Source organism: Cuculus canorus, chromosome 17 (genome assembly GCF_017976375.1).
Source record: "Cuculus canorus isolate bCucCan1 chromosome 17, bCucCan1.pri, whole genome shotgun sequence".
NCBI lineage: Eukaryota > Metazoa > Chordata > Aves > Cuculiformes > Cuculidae > Cuculus > Cuculus canorus.
The window spans coordinates 3414792-3436779 of record NC_071417.1 but is presented as its reverse complement, the minus strand read 5'-3'; the positions used below and the strand labels follow the sequence as shown (position 1 = coordinate 3436779).

The window sequence follows — 21988 nt, the reverse complement described above, 5'->3', positions numbered from 1 at the left end:
CAATTGTTTTGGTAAGCATATTCTTATATGGCCCCTTTTGGCAAATAGTTCAAATTCCTGTCTTTCTTTTTTTCTATACTTGGGCTCTTCTCAGGATTTTTTTAGCTGAAACTCTATTTTTGAGGCTGGCTCTGCTTGTCAGTACCTGATGCAGAGCTCCGAAGGTTTACACAGAATTTCTCCACTTCCTTTAGGATGCAGAGGAGTTTGTGGCTAACAGTAATGAGGGAAGCAGGCAAAAGTCAGGCTGGTTATAATCAAGTGGGAAGCTAAATTTGTATACAAACTGAAATTGAAAATGTTCAAAATTATCTTGTAGACCCTCAATCTCCTGATATATTTGTTACAGATCTCCTGCGTATTTGTTACAAAACAAATATGCATTTGATTTCAGTATTGGCATTTTGTAATCAAAGAATCACAGAATCACCAGGTTGGAAAGGACCCATTGGATCATCGAGTCCAACCATTCCTAACACTCCCTAAACCATGTCCCTCAGCATTTCATCCACCCGTTCCTTAAACACCTCCAGGGAAGGTGACTCGACCCCCTCCCTGGGCAGCTGTTCCAGTACCCAATGACTCTTTCTGTGAAGAATTTTTTTCTGATATCCAACCTGAACCTCCCCTGACGGAGCTTCAGGCCATTCCCCCTTGTCCTGTCCCCTGTCACTTGGGAGAAGAGCCCAGCTCCCTCCTCTCCACAACCTCCTTTCAGGCAGTTGTAGAGAGCAATAAGGTCTCCCCTCAGCCTCCTCTTCTCCAGACTAAACAACCCCAGCTCTCTCAGCTGCTCCTCATAAGACTTGTTCTCCAGCCCCTCACCAGCTTTGTTGCTCTTCTCTGGACACACTCCAGAGCCTCAACATCCTTCTTGTGGTGAGAGGCCCAGAACTGAACACAGTATTCGAGGTGCGGTCTCACCAGTGCTGAGTACAGAGGGAGAATCACCTCCCTGGACCTGCTGGTGACCCCATTTCTGATACAAGCCAAGATGCCGTTGGCCTTCTTGGCCCCCTGGGCACACTGCTGGCTCACGTTCAGTCGGCTGTCAACCAGCACCCCCAGGTCCTTTTCTTCTGTGCAGCTCTCCAGCCATTCTTCCCCCAGTCTGTAGCGCTGCACAGGGTTGTTGTGCCCCAAGTGCAGGACCCGGCATTTGGCCTTGTTGAACCTCATCCCATTGGTCTCGGCCCAGCAATATTCAGTAATATTCAACTTTGGTAATGTTGAAGCATTCATGCGACATGGATGTCTTCAAGTTTCTGAATTAACATTGATGTCCTCAATCTTTGGACTCTGCAGTCCCACCTGCTTGCCAGTCAACTGCCAGAGCTGATCTCCAGAAGTTCCGTGCACACCCGCGGAGTTAACTGAGTGAATCAGGTACACAGCTGCTACCAAATGTGCTGGGCTTCCAGCTATATAGTTTCCATATAAATTGTGGAAATTGTTTCATCCTCAAAGTTACAACCAACTCTAGCCAAGAGTTTGGTGCAGAACCTGTGATTAAGCAGTAGGCAGGTAAGAGGGCCAATATGGAAGAAATAGAGCTAAGAAAAGGAACCAGGGAAACATGGGATGATGTAGGTACCTGAAGAGATCATAGAATATTTTGGGTTGGAAGGGATCTTAAAGCCCATATAGTTCCACCCCCCCTGCCATGGGTAGGGACACCTCCCACTGGCTCAGGCTGCCCAAGGCCCATCCAACCTGGCCTGGAACCCCTCCAGGGATGGGGCAGCCACAGCTTCCCTGGGCAACCTGGGCCAGGGCCTCACCACTCTCATGGGGAAGAATTTCCTCCTTATGTTCAGTCTGAATCTGCCCCTCTCCAGTTTATACCCATTGCCCCTCGTCCTATCACTCCAACCCTTTGTACACAGCCCGTCCCCAGCTTTCCCGTAGCCCCTTCAGGTACTGGAAGGTCACTCTAAGGTCTCCTTGGAGCCTTCTCTTCTCCAGGCTGAACAACCTGGGTTGAGATGGGGTCAAGAGCCGTGAAATGGATGGGTGGGGAGGGAAGGCTAACAAAAACCCAGAAGATAAATTGTAGAGGGGCGATAGGATGGAAACTGAGTGCAGGGGCACTTTTCTACAGATCAGTATCTTATGCATCCCGTGGTTTTAGGCAGGGAATGCTTTGCAGCATAGGTGAGCATCTGGGGCTGAAAATCGTATCTATTGACAACTTCCGGCAAATACAGGTAAATAAAAAACAGGTAAATAAAAGAACATGGATTTTGCTGAGGTATTAGCACGGTCTGATTCAAATTTTTAGTTTCTGATCTTGTCTACTCCACCTTTAAATATCTCGTGAGGATAAAGGACTTGATGTGGAAGTACAGGGGAGAGATAAACAGGGATAGAAAGCTTATCAAATTCTGTTTAAAATTACTTCAGTTAATTTCACTGAAAATAAAAAAGAACTTGGAGGGAACTGAAAATAAGATTTTACCATAGAGAAGCAGATTAAATGAAGAATATTAACTCCTTCTAGCTGCTGTTTTTATTTTGCATATAAAATGGTGGTTAATATTTGTGACACAGTTCAGAATGTAATTGGGAGGCTCTTACAAAAATACTCAAATGTAATTTTTTTTCAATTAAATAAAGAAAAGTGGCATCTATAGAACTATTTTCCTATTTTTTTCCTACTAGTTCTGTTGTGCAGCTTTGAGAAAATCAGTGAACTGGTTAATGCCTCAGTTTCCTTTTCTCGGGAGACACATAGTGAAATTAATCCCTCAGAGTGACATGTGATTTAAATCAGTATTTTTTTAAAGGTCATGCTTCTTTAGACAGAAATATAATCTGCTGTTTTAATAACTAGATCCTAACTTCCCTTCAAAAATATCTGTCTAAAACTTGTTTTATTTTTTCTTAAGCATTTAAATTATGAACACTTGTTCTGGCTTTGAGTCTTCTTTAGTGTGCGGATTGCTAAGAGCAACCGCCTCTTTTATCTGTTTGCTGAAGCACACTGACTTGTTTCCACTTGTTCCTAGCTGGCTGGTGTTAGGACCCAGAAAAAGAGGCAGCAGCAACGTGATATAAATAGAGTACCAGAATGGGACAAAGTTTGAGAAGAAAGCGTGACATCACTCAGACTTGCTCTCCACCCAAAAAGATCTGGGATGGAGGTGCAAACGTGAGCCGGGCAAGCCAGGAGTTAGCAATTCTTTTTCAGCTCAGTTGCTGAGGAAATATTGAGTTAGAAGTCCAATGTGCTATAAGGAAGTACATTTTCTTGCTAGCAGAACTAAAACTGCCTTCAGATCTCTGACAACGTGAAAGTAATTGAAAGGAAAAGACAACGATAGGAAGAAAGAGGAAAACAAGATCTTTTCTTTTTGGCACAGCTTGTAACAGAAATATTTGACTTCTTTCCATGGAACAGGACAACTTTTGGATCTGATGCACGTTTCTTTTAATTTTCCTCCAGTCACAGTAATTTATTTATAGTTAAATGAAGAGATCAAAGTGTGAAGCAAGCGAATACTGCTTAAAGGGTCTGGAAGGATATTTTACCATCACTGACGGAACAGAATTTCTGAACCTGCATGGAATATGACCCTTTTAATACAAAAAGTAGCAAAGGAAAACTTATGATTGAAATCTTACGGGAGTTTTATTTCAGTTGTACTTTTGCCCTTAAACAGACCATGGAGAATTTATTGTCTCTGCTCTGTTGTCATTATTCTTTGCTGATTTTATTTCAGTACAAATATCAGGTAATGTTCTGAGTATGGTCAGTATCGCGATACTTTTGGATTCCTCTTAGAAAGGTTTGTCTCACTGTGTCTCATTATGTGCTGTTTTATATGCAGGTGTATGGAAACTCTTCCCAGCTACCCAAACACCCAGGTAAGGGATGTTCTGTTTACATTTTATGACAATATACTTAAATATTGATTTATTTGCTTTTTTGGTTTGTATTTTGAATTTTCGTAGTAGCTGCAAAGAAACTGTGATTCAATGTTTGCTCTGCATTAAAAATGTAATAAAATCTAAAGTATCAGACTGTCCCAGTCTTTTTCAATTCAGTCACCTGCCTGCTAAATGTTCTGCATAGAAATATATTTGGAGAAAAAATGGCTTGTATTTGATATGTAGAAAAATTATATGCACAGTTTGCTTATTATTACTTTTTTGAGCATGACTTTCTGAATCAGATCTTTACACAGATCACTTTCCTTTTTCTCTCAGTGCCTTATCGTTCAGGATTTTCAATTCAATGATTTACAGTTAGGTATGCCAGCTTATAGCCTTTGCAGGACTTTGGCATGGCTTCAAGTCATCTACCCTCCTCCCAACCTTCATCCTTAAATATAAATCCATTATAAAGCGTATTAAAGACCTTTCAGCCATGGTCAATGTAGAAAAAAACTTAAAGCTTATTTGGGGTCTGTGTGTGTAACGGCCAAGTTCTTCTGTTTGATATAAATAGTTTAACCTCAAGCCTCATGGTGGTGTACAAGTACAATTTTACTACTTTACCAATGCATGCATTGCTTCGTGCTTTTAAGTTTTACCCATATGTAATTATTTTCAAGTAAAATACAGAGCAATGTAGAAAAGCCATATTGTCTGCTCTTGCAGCAGCTTCAGCCTGATTAGTTTAATTTGTTCGACCTTCACTCAATATTGAAGAAATACAGCCTCATCTCCCATAGATGAGGATCACTGGCTTCTAGCTGATGGAACAATAGGGGGAAAAAAGCCTCCCACAATAAGGAGACAAGTTACACACACAACATTTATTTCGTAGTACAGTGTGTATGTGTAAGCATAACTGTGAGCGATGTTTTCTGGATTTGAACTAGGCTGTAAACAGGTCCTGTGATTTTGTTCTCAATACAGCATTGTTACCTGCTGAAAGGATATTGCAAATATAAGTTGAATTCAAGGCAACAGGTATTTGTTTTCACAGGTCTTCTCGGGGCTGGTTGGCTGGAAGTAGGGTAATAGGATGGCTTTATATAGTTCAGAACTGGCAGCTGGGAAAGCCACTGACATGGGAAAGCAGTGTGGCACGGCAGCTCCCTCTGCTATATATCTATTTCCCTTCTCAATTTTTGTCCAATTTTTCCCAGCTTCTGGTAATACAGCTTTCCTTGTGAGTTTGATACCAACGATGGCAATGCCTTCGTCATGGTGCTGCTACTACTAGTAGTAATAAAGTACGTGTGCCACATTGTGCCACAGGTTTTTTTGGCATCAAATAACTCTTCTCTTCTCTTCTCTTCTCTTCTCTTCTCTTCTCTTCTCTTCTCTTCTCTTCTCTTCTCTTCTCTTCTCTTCTCTTCTCTTCTCTTCTCTTCTCTTCTCTTCTCTTCTCTTCTCTTCTCTTCTCTTCTCTTCTCCTCTCCTCTCCTCTCCTCTCCTCTCCTCTCCTCTCCTCTCCTCTTCTCTTCTCTTCTCTTCTCTTCTCTTCTCTTCTCTTCTCTTCTCTTCTCTTCTCTTCTCTTCTCTTCTCTTCTCTTCTCTTCTCTCTCCTTTTTTTTTCCCCTTGACACAAAAGGGAGATGCTACTGGGAACAAGAGATATTTGCGTATATGCCCACTGTGAAATAGGAGGCGTGTTCTGTGCTCTGCAAAATGGAACTGATAGTTTGATGAAGGTTGGATTAGGACAGGTAGCCTTTGTGGATGCTCTTAATGCCATAGCAATTTATAACTCTCATTTCATTTGAAGCTGCCAGAATATGTTTTTTCAAGATTGAACTCAGCGCATACCCAGATCTAATTTGTGTAAATGTGAAAAAACTTGTTCCTATATTCTGTTTCCTCAGTGTGCTTTGCACATTCTGCTTAATTGAGTTCGGTTTACCTGGAATTTTCAGATTCGGTTTTGTATGCGCTTATGCTGTGCTGTTATTCTCTTATGTTGGCATTTCTCATTTTATTGGCAGTTGTACCTTTCTCGGTATCTTCCAAATATTCAAAGAGAACCTATAGACATGGAATCTCATCCATTTCTCTAAACATCTCCAACTTTTCTATTTATGCTCATCCTCTCTCTCTGTGGGAAAACCACAAGGACAACTGTAAGGGTTTCTACTTAGGTAGACCAATCATAGATCCTGATCAATTATGAATCGTTTGCTAGATAACTTTGGTAGAGTTGATTTTGGAAGCAAGTTTGAGTAGTTTGTGTATCCTAACAAGACGCCAAGCTTCTTTTATTTCTGTGTTCTCAGATCCACGGTTGCTTGTTGTGGTGTTCTGCAATTTTACCAGATTTGCACTCTTATTGAAAAACCTTAGGACCTTTTCTCTCTGTGACACAGCCCTGAAACTATAAAATGAGGACGGAGGACCTCAGACTGATCTCCGCTGTGTGGGCGAGGTGGTTTAAGGGTCCAAATAAAATTTTTGCACCTTCATATCCATGAAAAAGAAAACCTGTTTGTATCCAGTACGTTAGAATGATAGAATAATTATAAATAGGCAAGCTGGTTTGATCTTGGGAGTGAAGAAAGGTGTGTAATAGACTGTAAATGTCAAAGGACACTCCTTGTGATTTGTTTTAATTTGCACACTAGGTAGAGAGCTTTTGTATAGTGTATGACAGCTGAGGTGTTTTATAACAAACTTATCTATCAGCTTCGCACCTCAGGTTCTTGAAAGATTGCTGGGAATGAAAAATGATTATAGGGCAAAAACTACAGATATGGTGTAACACAAATACTCTCTCTTTCTGTCCCTGTTGTCCGCTGTGTCGTTTCCCCTCACCCCAAAGAGGAGATTAACTCAAATAGGCTGATATGCTGTGATGCTGCACAAAACACATTCTCATTTGCATTTGTAGTAAAATGCCTGTATATCTCTATGAACCTTCTAAAATTTTCCTAGATACAAGGGATTATAAATTTATTTCAGTACAGCTGGTTAAATTATGTTGAGAATGAAGGGTTTCCTACAGATAACAAGATAATGAGAAATTACAGTTCATGTTTGCCTACATTATTAATGCTCTATCTGTAAATTAGGTTGTTATTTTAACACAAAATTTGATTGGTTTGGGCAGCCCACTTCTGGTCAGGTTTGAGTAGTTACATCTCCCCAAACCTGTTCAGACTCCTCAATTAGAGTGTGCAGATGCTTTGCTTTTGTCAGCTTGTCTACCTGTTGCTAAGGCAAACAGTTAGGAAAACAGAATGTTCTCATCAGCCACAAGTTCTTGTTTTGGTGTAGTGAAGGTTCTTGAGGAATAGCTAATGCTGTATGGTGAGGAGTGAAGTATTCCATATGGTGCTTAGTATTCTGGAACCCCTTTTCTTGAGAACTATCAAATTCCTCCTGTTGAAGGAAGTTCTGCTGTATGATTCCATTAAGGTGAGAATTATCTGGAGACTCAGGGAAGGATAGACTCTCCGGTATCAACTGTGCAGGCACCTGAACTCCCAGCCACATTGCAGCTCTTCCATCATTGAGTACTGCTCCTTACTATGTCTGACAAATGTCTCTTTCTAGAAGACCAAAGTGAAGAATTGCTTGGATTAATATAACCTAAAGGTGTTGCATTGTTTTTCCAGTGGATTTTGCAGAGAGGATAAGGTTCCTGGTACCTCTCTAACATCTTCTCCTACTCCCTTGACCTGCAGAGAGATGTCACCTATGGGGGAGGCATGAGCACTAGTATGCTATAGAAGCTAAACGTTCCCCCATTGCATTCCATTCTTGGTGCTTTCTACTATCCACCATGTGTGTAAAATCTTGAAATTACTCTTGAATGACTCCTCAATTGTTACTTCAGTAAATGCTGCCTGATACACTATCAGAGATTTAGTCACTCTGCTTAAAACGCATGACAGTAAAAATCAGTTGAGTTTTAAAAACTGGGTTTTTGCAGTTGCCGATCAGATACATGGCTTTAACTTACTCTGCCATTTTAATTTATGATCTTGCTTATGTGCTGTACTTGATTTACATAAAATATCTGGCTTTACGTAACCTATTGCCCTCTTTTATCGTTCTCTTCTGAGGAGGGTTGTTACACTCCTTGTTGGTTCTCACTTTAATGATGTTTCCATTTGTGTTTCTTGAAAGGGTTCAAAGTTCTCGCATCAGCTTCCCATTACTGGCCATTGGAAGATGTGGATGGAATTCATGAGTTTCGGGATACGAATGGAGGTAGACAAAGGACTCATTGACAACAGCAATAGCATAAGTATTTGTGGCAGTTTGTAAGTAGAACGGGAGCAGGGGAAGTGAAAGGGTTAGCTTTTGTACCACAGCAGCTGAGATTTTTTTCAGTTAATGTTTTTGCAGTGCTCCTATGTCCAAATGATATTGTATTTGTGAACTGATTTTTATAGAGTATTCTCAGACGTTTTATGGCCTGTCTACGCATTGTTAAGGTTATAAAGAGAAAAAGTTTATGATCCAAAGAGTCATTGAAATCACATTGTTATTAGTTGGTTTGGTACATGCATAACATGCACTTATATGCTCAGTGAGTGAGATCTTTGGCTATGCCAGCAGTGAAGATTCCTGCTCCTTTTTGCTTTTTTGGAAGGAGTTCAATGCCCAGATTCTTCATGCGCTTTCGAAAATCGCATGTAGTATCTATAGAAAGAGAAGTGTAACTCTTATCTGTATACTTCTTACTCACTTTTATCTGCTTTTAGGTATTTCTTTAAAAACAATGTTTTAGGATTGGTTCAAATTTTTTTTCCATCTGGGCAAGATTAAGAGAGGTTTGTTAAGGCAAAATTCTTTGATGTGGAAGTCAGTTGTCAGGACTGCAGGATCTCGGAGGGAATGATATTAAAGGACAGTCTGGTTCGATTCAGGAATTTTCTGGTTCTGATGTTTCACATTACGACCAAAAGAGTTGGTGGGATCTTCCCAGGGATGTGCAGGTGACGTAATTAATGGAGTGTTGACCAAACCACTATATCCCGCTGAGCATTATGGGCTTGCAGGGCCATTCCTTTCAGATGACATTTTCAGCTATGCTCTGCTTCCTTCTGAGACTCAAAGGTCCCATAGTAATTTTCACACGGACTGTTTTTCCTCTTATGGCATTTTAGCCAATTCCAGGTTGGGCTGATGTGTGTTCCCCGGCATTTCTCATACTATAGCTGACTACCTCGGTAGTTGAGCTAAATTGGTTTGTACCAGTAGAGGCAGTGGCTGTTGTGGTTCTACTGGTGACTGTAATATCTTTACCCAGAAATTAAAGATTAAATCAGGAGTTATAAAAATATTACAGAACTGTGAAGTTATTGCTATTTGTTACATAAAAATGGCGACATCAATCCCTATTCTTAAGTGGGGATAAGATCCATCAATATCTAAAACCTTTTATTCCAGAAGTGTTCAAGTTATCTTCAGCTTAAACTAAGAAACTTTGTGGAAAGATGGGTCAAAAAGGAATGAAATCAACTGGCCAGAAATAAATCAGGGCAATATTCTGCTCCCTTTAGAAGCTGATGGCAGCATTTCCATTGACATGAATAGAACCATAATTTGGCGTACAAAATTTAACGTATGAGTCCTCAACACTGGGTTAGAGTAATTTTCTGATACTGGACTTACTGTATTTTCAAGAAGAGTAAAGGACCCCAAATGTAGCACTTTTTTGGCACTTATGTTACAAAGATGTTATTTTGAAAGTGCTTGAATAAATATAAAGTTATGGCCCTTGGAAAAATGACAACTGATATTAGATTGTTTTTCAAATTACGTTAAACCACATTATTGTGGGAAAATTAAAAAATCATTTCAGTAATACCTTGGAAGAGTTAAAGCAGAATATATTAAGTTCCTGATCCTACAAACCTTCTCTTACAGGAATAGGACTGGCTGAGATGAGCAATCCCCTTTGACTCCTATTATAATATTTTGTTAAATAACGTTATAAATAAGACAGCTGCGTGACTTTGCTAAAAAAATTTTGGAGAACTTTGTCTCATTATCATTTGCAGAGGATGCCAGTAGAGACACTCTTTTTCCTCTGCAGTGCAATTCTGACACTGTTGAATTCTTTCCTTAATGTTGTAGCGGATCATTCACATTCTTTCAGTTGTTTATATCGTATCTTATAATACACAGATACTATTACAGCTGCCTCCAGCAGAAGTTTTATGTCTCTGTCTTATATTTGACTTAGATACACAAGAAAAGTTTTCTTTATAGTTGTAATCTAATGCAGGTGACAACTTGCTTGTTTTTGATACCATTGCGATTACTCAACTCTTCTGTTTATTGTTAGTCTTTCTTGTTTTTCCACTTATCATATCATGCAATTATTTTCATTCCATGTTTCTCCTCCTAAGTCCTTCAAGCATCATAATCTGTCTGTCATGTTAATCCATTTTATTTGTTGAAGTCATTGTGTGTGAAGCCAGATTTATATCTCTCAATGTGTTTGTGTTGAACAAGAGTGTCAGCAAATTGTTTTTTTTGGTTATCTCAGCAGTAGAAGCAATTGAAGGCAAAGAATCAAATTAAAATATAGCAAATAAAAAATAGATGTGGCCATGCTTAGGTTTTTCATCTGGTACCTTGTTTTCCATGCACTTTTCTCAAGGTTTTTGTGTGTTGTGGATTGGTTTTTTTTTTAAAAGCATTTGCCTTTCCCCTCTGTGAACTCGGTCTAAATCCCAAATCAGTGCATCTCTATTTACTCTCACAGGCATTCCATCAAGCTTTCTTTGCCTGTCTAGGGTAAATAATTACAGTGTGTACAATGCTCCTAATTTATATTAAAATAAAAGATAATTTTTATTTGTCAGATATGAATAAAAATTGGTTTTTTCTGACATTTAGACAGAATTTATTATGTTTTAATTTGTGCCCATTGCCTTTTATCTGTTTACTGGGTACAACTGAGGAGAGTCTGGCATTATCTTTACTCCTCCCATTGGGTGTTTATACACATTGATAAGATCCCTGAGCTCTCTGTGCTGCAGGCAGAGCAGTCCTTGCGTTCTCTGCTTTTTGCTGGACTTGCTCCAGTATATCAGTGTCTCTCTTGTACTCAGGAGCCCAGAACTGGACACGGGGCTTGAATTGCCCAAAGCTTTTACACCAGTATATTGACTTTTGTTATAATTGCAGAGGCCCTTACCATCATGATTCTATTTCAGAGCCCTTCATCTCCAGTTGTATTTTTTTGAAGTTTTTTCTTCTTAATTACTGTAAGGAAAAAAGATTGTTTTAGTGAGAGCGTATTTACTTCAGTTGTGTAGGTAAAGAATGCAACGTTCACATGCATACAGGTTCGCATGCATACAGGTTCTTGGGAGAAGTAATTGTATGATAATTTTAAAAGCCACTGGCTCCTGCGATTTGTGCTATGTTGAGAGATATGAACTGGTCAATTCATTACCAATTGTGTATATTCATTGTTTTGCTTATTTGCTTATTTTCTTTTGTTGTTCCACCCAGCTCTAAGAATCCACAACTTCACTGTGCTTCCTTCCCATAACTCTACCTTTGTATATACCAATGACTCTGCCTACTCTAACTTCTCTGCAACTGTAGGTGAGGATTTACATATTTTTTGTTCTGCATTTGTCAAGCTTGGATGGTTCTTGTAACGTTGGAGTCAAAGTTTACACTGAGTTTGGGTTCGAGTGGTCGTGTGGTGAAGGTCTGATCCTTATGTTGGCATACAGTATTGAAAAAAGCGCTCCTGGGTTGTTACCTGAATTACTCTGAACTACTGGGAGAAGCATCCCAATACTGAGCACCCCATGGGAAAATGGGCCCTAGAGGTCCTCCCAAACCTGAAATATTTGTATTAAGCTTTAAGGAAACAGAGATGATATTTCAGAGGAACATATAAGAGCAGATAGTTGATTTTTTATTGTTTTTCAATATTAAAGGGAAAAAGAAACCACCTGTTTTTCAACATTTCATAGTATTTTTTAAAAGATGCATTAAAAAAGACAAATGCAAGCAAGTCTGCCAAGCCCTGGAAATAAGATTCTATCAATCATGGCATCCTCGTTTAACATGTTTTCTTTGAAAAATAAAACCAAACAAGCAAAAATATGTATACAGATTTCCTTTTAATGATATACATCTCAGTTTCACATCAAAACACTCGGTGATAGAAGGAAGAACAGAAAATGACAACTCTCCAGGTAGAAACTTGATAGACTGAGAACTGGTTACATCTATACCAGCATAAGCTTCAAGTCATTCAATTTAAGTTACCAAGATTTAACGCTTGTGTAGGTGCAATTGAAGTGTGACCTCCTGTCCACTTTACAATTACATATTAACTCAAATCTAGTTGCTGGAAAATCTAGCCTAAGGAGAAGGATGGAATTGGTAGAACTGTCATTTAGGCCGCTCAGATACAAGGAGGAGGTTTATATTGGAATACTAAACCCGCTATTTTTCCACTCTCCAACAGTAAAAGTATGCTAGCAAATGTGAACTCTATTAATAATGAACTTCAAATGACCCTAATTCCTTTCAGTCCTTGCTTATCTGCTTTATAGACCATTTACAAAGTTCTCGCATAATAAGATGTATTCAATATGAACATTAGAAAGAGTGACATCAATGGCAAAGGAAGTGCTATGGAAACAGAAATGCATTACCTTATGGGATTTATTCGGGCTGGATTAACTTAGAATTCAAGTGCCTTAAGAAGAGCTTAGAAACGTTTACTCCATTCCATAATACGTACCCACATTTTTAAAAGAAACTGAATTTTATCTGTCGATTGCAGACAGAATGTGATGACTTCTTCCTCAAAAGGAAGGGAAGATGCTTGAAAGCTGTGTTATATCTGTCGAGATTTGGAATGAACCAAGAAAATATGTGGCCATAGGTTTACCGAGGGTGACACCACTGTGTTGCAGTTTCCTTGAGGGCTGTTCCCCTACAGGGGGGCCAGCGCTGTGACTGCTGCCCTCGTGCCTGCTGGTTGTCTACAGTTTGAAAACGAGATGTCCTTCTGCCCATGCCCTGTTGTATAAAGGGATGCACAATCCTGAAATGATGACAACAGCGCTGGTGATTATCCCTCCAGGTGGTCTGTCCTCAGCACTGACTGTGCCTCCTTGGCATGATTTGTGCTCTGTTCTGCTGTGCAAAAGGCTTTATGTCAGGTAGAAACACAGTGATAAATACAGAGAGACATCTCTCAAATCCCACCTTTCATGTGTTTTAGACCATTTGTGCTTTCATTGTTTCCCTTTTGATCCTGTTAGATTTTCAAATATCAAGCGTTGCTGGCAATTTCTGATCCTCAGAGCAGGGAAAGACTACTCTCATTGCTGCCGTTTCCCTCGAAGCAACTCTTCTCCTAACAGTTTTCCAGAAGAAATTGTACAGAAGGGTCTTAAACCCAAATCTTCACAATTCTTGCAGAAATGACATCAAAAAAATAGTATTAACATGAAATTCCAAACTGCACAATTATGTTCTGTCTGCTCAGAAATAGGTGATAGAATGTTCTGTGCAACGCAGGTTTTTTAACAGAGCAGTATTTTTTGACTTTGATTTCCTATTGTCTTCATTGCTAAAATTAGTCCCTCCTTTTATCTTGGGACAAATGAGATGAACTTTCCATTATCATCTATCAGCTGGACCCTCAGACCTTAGTGAGGTTTCCTGTAGTAAACAACTGTCATGGTTTTTTAGTACCGCAAAGGCTTATGCGCTTCAGTTGGAAGGAGATGAATCAACAGTTCTTTTCTTTAGGAGAGAACACAAGAAAATCACTATTGGATCACAAGACAATTAGTCATTACCCATATTAGACAAAGAAATAGAGTTTTCAAATGACAACGGTGCCATACGAAAGGATCCTTGAAAAGGATATGTATTTTGGCCTTTTGAATGTAGCTTCTTAAGTATAATTCATTGATTTTTTTTTTCATGAAAAGTGGCTGTTGATCACAAAATTTCCCTTTTAAATAATGGAAAAAAACCACCCTATTCTGTTACATTTTTGATTTCTTCACTAACAGCCTAACAGTAAACAGAAATACCACTGTGATGTGTCTGGTACTCAGATCTCGGGGAAGAATAACCTTTGTCCAGATTACTTTGAAATAATAATTTTTTTTAGTGTATTGGTATTGATCAAGAATCTGAGTGATAGGTATAAGCATAACTTCTACAAGCTTGAAATGAAAGAGTTATCTGTGTGGTTCTTTAAAAAAACCCGAACAAACAAACATACAAAAAAAAAAAACCCCGAAAAACCCAACCAAAACCAATAAATCCCCACCAAATTCAAACAAAAAACAGCAAAAAAAAAAAAAACCAACAAAACCAAACCTATAGCTAGGACAAGGCAAATGTATGGGGTGTAGGGATCTGTTAAAATCACATTTCCAGGAAGTTTTGATTTATAGAAATATTAAACTATATTTTGCTTTTCCTTTAGATATTGTAGAAGGAATGGTGAACAAAGGAATGTACGTTGCTGAAGAGAAAGGAGTTACCTTTCTAGTCTTTGGAAGCTATCAAAATTCTTGCATTAGTAATCCAGAAGTCTGTGGACCCGAAGGTTAGTAAATTAATTAATTACTATTTCCTTTTCTTTTGCTGTCAAATGATGTAATTCAATAATTGTTGTTTCTTTCCTCATTGGAATGAACTCTAAAATTCTAGCTTGCCATTTTTTCTTATTAACTCTTAGAACAATTGAGTTGATTGCTGAAAATTTAGTCTTTTCTAGCTTCAATTTAAATTAGAACTAATCACCAGCTACTCAGATCGATGATTTAGTTTGTTTAATTCAAACCAAAACAGAAATAAGCTTGCAGTGCCCAAAATTTTGTTTGCAGCACCAAGACTAATTTCTGCAAGAACTGCCATTTGACAAACGAAGAATTTGTCCTATAGGTTTCAAATTTAGGAGAGAGTTTTTCAGTGTAGCCTCTCAGTGGGATTGCTTGGATTTTTTTACATTTATCTTTCAAGATAACAGTCTTTAATGTCTTGTGGGTGTTTAAATCTCTTGACTCTCTTTCTTTTCCCTTCCTTCTTCTTGGGCTACGGTCGCAAAATGACAGGTGGAATAAGGGTCTTGACAATATGTTGATTACAGACCATGATTAAAGCTGTATATATCTGTCAAACAAAAGGTACAAGTACTCACTAGCATGAAACATTCACTTGAGATTAAAATTCAGTAGGAATGGAAGAATCAATGGAAAATGGTGGCTTTCCATACATAAACTCCAGCAGTCCTGAAGCTTAAAAATTGTTAACATCAAATTTTCTTATTTTTATTGATTTTGGCCATTTTTCAAATGGATAACATTACTTGAAATAGTTTTGGTTTTTTTTTTCTTGAACTTCTATCTCAAAAACTGTGTATTTACTGTTTTAAGAAAGAAGGAGAAACTCAGAGAGCAGAGGGTACATGGCTATTACCTGAGAATATTAGAAAAAGTAATTCAGTATGCTACTGCAGGCATATTTTCTGATCCATGCTGTATTTTTTCATACTTTTTTCCATACCACTGGGAAATAAAAATCATCGGTTAAGTCATATTATTTCTACATCTGTAGTATAATATAATAATCAGAATAAATTATTTTTATAGTACCAGAGCACTTCCAGTATCTCACAAACAAGAACATTAAAAACATAAAACACTGAAATGTTCAGCAGATAAATGTGAAGAGGAGAAATCATACAAACAATATATACTAAATCACTGTAGCAAGTATGAGAAAAGGGAGGGGGAAGCCAACAACCCTTTGCCTAAAGAAAGTGTCTTTGTTCTTCTCTGGATCAAATAAAACTTGTGGCAAAGGTAAGATGTAATTTTATTCAAGCCTACTATTGCTTAAGCATCCCTTGGTGTTTGTTGGTTGTATTTGAGTGAAACTGATGTTAAGAACACTTCAAGCAGAGAACACTTTATGAAACCATCTTTGGATCTTTCCAGATGAAATATTACAACTTACGAAACAAAAATCACAGTATTTTTTTCCTAGCCTCAATTTAATAACATTTCATTGTTATTTTGACTTGAGAAAACAAATACCTCTTGTTTTTTAAACGTGGACACTTTCTCCCACCTTCCTCAGTTCTTAAGTAATTTTTAAGCAATGGTTTTCTGTAAACAGTTTTAGGCTCATTTAAGTAGTGCTTTCAGTCAGAAGAAACATTTGTGAAAGATGAGAGAGAACATTCTCCTAATTATTAGTAGAATCACAAATAGTTTGGGTTGGAAGGGACTTTGAAGCCCATCCAGTTCCACCCCCTGCCATGGGCAGGGACACCTCCCACTGGCTCAGGCTGCCCGAGGCCCATCCAACCTGGCCTGGAACCCCTCCAGGGATGGGGCAGCCACAGCTTCCCTGGGCAACCTGGGCCAGGGCCAGTAGGAGAAGTTGGATTTAGTCAACATCCATGAATTTGAAATAAAAAAATGAAAAATGAAAAAAATATTGTGCATTCTATATACACAATATAGAATTTAATAAAGCTGTGTGTTTATTGTGTGCCTTACTTAAATTATTATTTTCAATTCTTAATTTCATGATCCAAAGTCAGCTTAAAGAAGATTTAGATCCACAATTTTCTCATGGCTGCAGGACAATCGGTAGCTACAGGGTAGTCCAATAGGATAGAGAGTGAAAGATGGGGGAAACCAGCTGCAGTGCAGACACGTTGTGTAAGTTCATCTCTTGGGAAGGAATGACAACACTTCCATACCTTTCAGAAGTGTGGTGAACTGCTGTAAAATGATTGTGAGACGCTGACCGAACAATTGAATCAATAGCAACAATGGATTCACTTGGTCAGCCTTGGTGACCTGTTCACTAGGGCGGTGAAGGACGGTGGGCAGATACAAGGGAAATGCATGCCTTTCTGGAAAGAGGGTTGGATCAGAGTTTCAACCTGTTACTGGTGTGCTAAAGAAGCTGAAATATGAACTCAGGTTTACCTGCTGATGAAGGTATTGCAACTTGCTTACAACAGACCTCAAATTCTTCAGCTGAGAGTTCACAGCATTTACAGCTTTAAATCCATATCCATCAAGGTCTAGCAAACTGAGATTAATGACGTTCCTATACTGATTGATTTCCAGGAGGCCAATGATAATTGATTAACATTTCCAGGGTAGTTATTTTATCATCTATAATGCATTTAGGGAATGGTTTATAGATCACATAAACTGATGGATGCTGTCATGGGGATATACAGAAAGATCTGTTAAACAGGAATATACTATGTAGTTAAATTATTTATTCTGCAATAACATAATTTTTAACTTTTCTGCTACGTTAATGTGACAAAAAGCATATGTGAAATATGAAAAAATTACGTATCGGAGGGTAGGGGTGGGAATATTTCTGATGACTGTAGTGAGATATCTGAGGCTTTCCCATCCTTAATCATAGAATTATGAAACATATATTAAAACCTACAACTTTAACCAGAAATGTACATAATAATTTGAGGGCTTCATTAACTTGTGCTGGGCTATCTGGTAGCAAATTGGCAAAGTTTATAGCGCCTGGGTGGCCTGCAGAACTGCTAGCTGTAAAATCATTCAGACAGATATTGTGACTACAAGTCAAAACGGCATAGTCAGCAGGTTAAGGGAAGTGATTATTCCTCTGTTTAGTGCTCATGAGAGTGTATCTGAAGTGCTATGTCCCATTTTTGGCCCCTGAAACAAAAGAGATTCTGACCAGCCAGAGAGATTTCAGCAGATGACTTAGGGAGCTGGACAACATGACATGGGAGAGGCGTTTCCTTACACCATGAAGAGAAGAGAATGCTAAGGGCTGTCTTCAGCCACCTGATGGGTGGTCATAGAAGCACATGGAGCTAAACGATCTTGGAGATGCAACAATGAAGATGTGACAGGTGACACAGATAAGGATAAAGTTTCTGTACCAAGCGAATGGCCAAGCATCAGCATAGTTTGCATGAGAGGCAATCTGCATCCACATTGACTTTAAAATCTCAGCTGAGTGCTGAGCAACCCGATCTAGCTCTGGAATTGGCCATACTTTGAGCAGACAGCTTAGACTAGGCAATCTTCAGGGTCATTGCCAACTGAATTCATTATGATTCTTTGTGGCAAAACCTATTCTGCTTCTGTAGTTCATAAACTTTTTCTCAACCTGCTCTGAACTCAGATTTTATTGTCGGCACTTTGTACTATAAATTCTGAGATGAACATTTTTAGGAGCTGTTTAGTCGAGCCATTTTCTTTGTAATTGCATTTGACTTCGGAACCTCTATGGCAGAGCCACTATGAATTTCTGAAGTGTGAGGGAGGTTTGATTTGCTACCTGTGTTTCAGTCAAGCCTTTTGATGTAACCTTTATTAAAGAAGCAAGCCGTCTTACAGCAATCATATTTCTTCACTAATGTGCAAACTACAGAGCTCTTCAATTTTACAGTATATTAGTAAAATTTACAGTGAAATCAATGGGATTATTTGTGGACAAAGTTAATCACGTGAGCTTGCAGAATTCCACTTGCATTATGGGAAGAATAATTTGATTTTTGTGTAGAGGGGAACCTGAGAATTTTGACTGTGGCTCTGCACGTGTTTCTATCCATTTATTTTACATTGTTTCTTGGCTTTCAGCAATTATTGGGGCACTGAAGTGTGAAAACAGAGGTAATATTACTCTTAGAAGAATTAAAGTGTAATTAGCAATGGATGCCACTCAGTAAGCATGGGCACACTGGCAGCCAGTTAGTACATCAGTACCTTGGAAGCAATCAACATAGTATTTATGGCTCTGCTGGCATTTGGTGAACATCAAAAAGAGATCTAGAAGGAGGTATGGAGATACGAGAGCAACTTGTGCTTTGAAATAAGTGAAGATCACAGGAGGAAAAGCAATCTTCACAGGAGGGTGGGATGTGTAAAAATACTGGAGAGATAAGGCAAAGGGAATGGAAGCATTCATCTGTAAGACAAAAAGACTTCATTGCCTTTGGTACTCGAAGAAATTTAGTTTTAACTGATAGAAGCTACTCAGGAAGCAACAGTTTCTATTGTGCCTTGGGTATGTGTGTGTGATGTGAAACAACGGAAGAGATGTTTATTTGGTTTAAACTGTTAAAACATCATTTTTTTAAAGATCTCCCCTTGTTTATGCCAGCAGGTGATCTGTCCTCAAAAGCATTCCTACTCTCTGTATTATGCAATATTGGAATGGGTTTTTGTTTGTTATTAAAATCTCCTCTCACTTGCTTTCATCAGGAGTAACGTTTTCCTTTTTCTGGAAGACTCAAGACCAGAAGGCTAAGTTTCTCCCTGCCTCTGGCGGACAAGTCATTTCCAGTGGTTTCAAAGTCTATTCAAATGAAGGTGAAGGCTTAGTGGAATTTTACACCCATGGGAATGCTAAGATGAAGTGGAAAGCAAGCTTTAGTCCACCAGGTAAAATTTATAAATTCCTTTTTTAAAAAGTTTCTTTGATATATTTTATTTTATTCTTGCAGGGAAACGCAGTGATGAGAACACAACTTCGGGAAAAAGAAGGCGATAATTAAAAATAGCTACAGGGCTCAGTGCTGCAGAATTCTCTTCATGTGGGGAGAGAGAGAGAGAAAGTAAAACTGAAAAGCCAGTGGTATTGTATTATAGAACGTTTGTCATTAGTAACAGTCCTCAGACTCAACTTCCATTTCTTTCTGAAGTGGAATTTTTGTTGACATCAATAGATTAAAAAGTGGAATTTTTATTGACATCAATAGATTAAAAAATGAGTGCTTAGATGGAAACATGAGTGTAGAATGCAGATTAATCCCTGGCAGTTCTCAGTACTTCCTAAAACTGTATACACGTGCTGTTCTCTACTGTCTCCCTAATTAAGTCTTTATTTGGTAACTATTTAACTGTGTGTTTAGTGCTTTGGTCATTTTGTTGTCTGTTGAGCATCAAGTTTTGTATGCTGTGACATAATATTAATAAGCATATCTTAATCAGTATTAATAAGCATAACTTACTGCTTTTTTCTAAACTGTGTAGTGATAGGGAACACTATTACTTAGTGATTAGAACAAATTCTGGTGGCCTTGTGATTATTAAATCTTTTCTTACCTTAATTTGACTATGTGTACATGGGTAAAATAGGACTTTCTCATCTCATAGTAGCAGCTTTCCATAAATGATAAACAAAACATAGTATATATATAAATAAACAACCAGTTTAGAAATCTTATTTTAATAGAAAAACTGCTAAATGGTAAGAATAATTCACACCTTTGTGGATTATCCTATTCAAGTGAAAATGTTATGTTTTCGGCCTCTCAAATATAACAAAGAAATTAGAGCAACTTCTAATTAGCTTGTTTGCTTCTTCTCCAGTTCTTGCAGCCTTTATGCAGTTCTTGCTGAGCTGAGTTTTGAAACAGTATTGAAGAGAGTTCAAATCTTGGCCAATAATACTTAGCAAGTGTAATTTATGAAACGGCAGTGAGCCCGAGTAAGAGTTCAGACAAAAGCTAACGGGCATCCCGCCAAAGTATGGGCTTCCCCATGGATGTAAAGATTAATGTATACGACATCGACATACTATAATTCACTCTTAGCACTTCTTATACAGCTCTATAGCATTGCACAAGTCAGCAAAAACATACTGAAAAGGAATACTCTAAATGGAATTGATTCATGGGTTTTGCTGTGAATTTAATGTTTTGCAGGTCCTTATTGGACTCATATTCTCTTCACTTGGCAATCAAGAGAAGGACTGAAAGTCTATGTCAATGGAACTCTAAACACAACTGATCCAGATGGGAAAGTTTTCTATGACTATGGAGACTCCAGTGCAAATCTACTGACTGGGGCAGAAGGGGATCAAACTAAGCGCTATGTGAACGGGGCATTTGATGAATTCATTATATGGGAAAGGGCACTCACCCCCAATGAAATTGAGCAGTACTTCACAGCTGCTGTTGGTGAGTATATGCACTGTTGCCATATAATTCACCTTCTGTGAAGACGCTGACTTTGATCTGTAGGATTTGTGTTCATTTTACGTCTTCCAGCTATTGAATATAAATTTTAGAGGCTGAAAAAGTCAAGTATGGGTGTTACTGGAACACTCAGCTGAACATTTGGACATGCAGGCTTTCCATGCTGGATTCTAGCTCCTTAAAAACACCAAGACCTGAAGTATGTAGCCATTGTCAGATTCCTTAGAGTCAGGAGAAAAGGAGAAATAATTATGGTACAGTATTATGATAGAATCATAGAATCGTTAGGGTTGGAAGGAACCTTAAAGATTAGGAGAGACTGAATCCAGATTTCTAACTTGCACACTGGTGGTTATGTGAGTTACAACCAAATCACTCGGGGTATTCTAGCAGATATGGATAATAATGATTATGTCTCCAGTTCCCGGAACAATAAAGACTTATTAACTCATGTATGCTTGTGAACTAAAAAAACCAAAACAAACCTATCAGCTGAAATGTAACATAAAAGGCAAAGAATTGAGATTAGAACAAAGACCTGGAAGACTAAACCCTGTCAGCTGTTCTGTGGGTCTTTATAATAAACTTTTCCCTACAAGAAGGGCTGTTGCTATGAAGTGGTTGTGTGTGAGTAGCTATTAGAAAACATTCATCTCGGAAATAAAGCTATGGGGCATCTGGAACATTTGGCTTCGCTGGCAGTTTCACTGCTTTCATTTCTTCTTACCAGGTTACTGAGAGATAAAGCAGTTACACCCATAGCTCTTGTGCTTTTAAATCCATGGGAACTATTTTCACAACAGAAACTCTTTGAATAACATAGAACTTCTGGTGTGTGCCTGGAAATGAAAATATATGTCAGGCTTCCAGGTTTGATTATAGCAAACAAATATATACGAAATACATTTTATCAACAAGAAAATATAGAATCGTTTATGTAGAACTGAAGTCACTGAGAAAGAAAACGCTCCATCTGATATATAATGAAGCAATCTCTTTGCTTTGCTGCACAAATGATGGCAGCTGCGTTTGAGTTTTTTATTTTATAAAGTGATTCCTGTAAAAGCCTTCCAAACTTCTGATGGAAGAATATTC

General features: G+C 38.4%; 1 protein-coding gene across 3 annotated transcripts in view; it reads left to right on the top strand.

Annotated features, from left to right (window-relative positions):
• The first annotated feature begins 3101 nt into the window (after positions 1-3101).
• Positions 3102-21988, top strand: part of ADGRD1 (adhesion G protein-coupled receptor D1) — a 156019-nt gene continuing 137132 nt past the window's right edge. The window contains exons 1-7 of one of the 3 annotated variants that reach the window (XM_054082771.1): positions 3102-3734; positions 3831-3867; positions 8056-8139; positions 11404-11499; positions 14369-14491; positions 19176-19355; positions 20621-20875. In XM_054082771.1, the coding sequence (XP_053938746.1) occupies positions 3564-3734; positions 3831-3867; positions 8056-8139; positions 11404-11499; positions 14369-14491; positions 19176-19355; positions 20621-20875 (946 nt within the window). In that variant the 5' untranslated portion in view covers positions 3102-3563. Of the gene's footprint in view, positions 3735-3830; positions 3868-8055; positions 8140-11403; positions 11500-14368; positions 14492-15629; positions 15750-19175; positions 19356-20620; positions 20876-21988 lie in introns of those variants that run through there. The other 2 variants (XM_009555716.2, XM_054082773.1) reach the window with 2 other exon arrangements.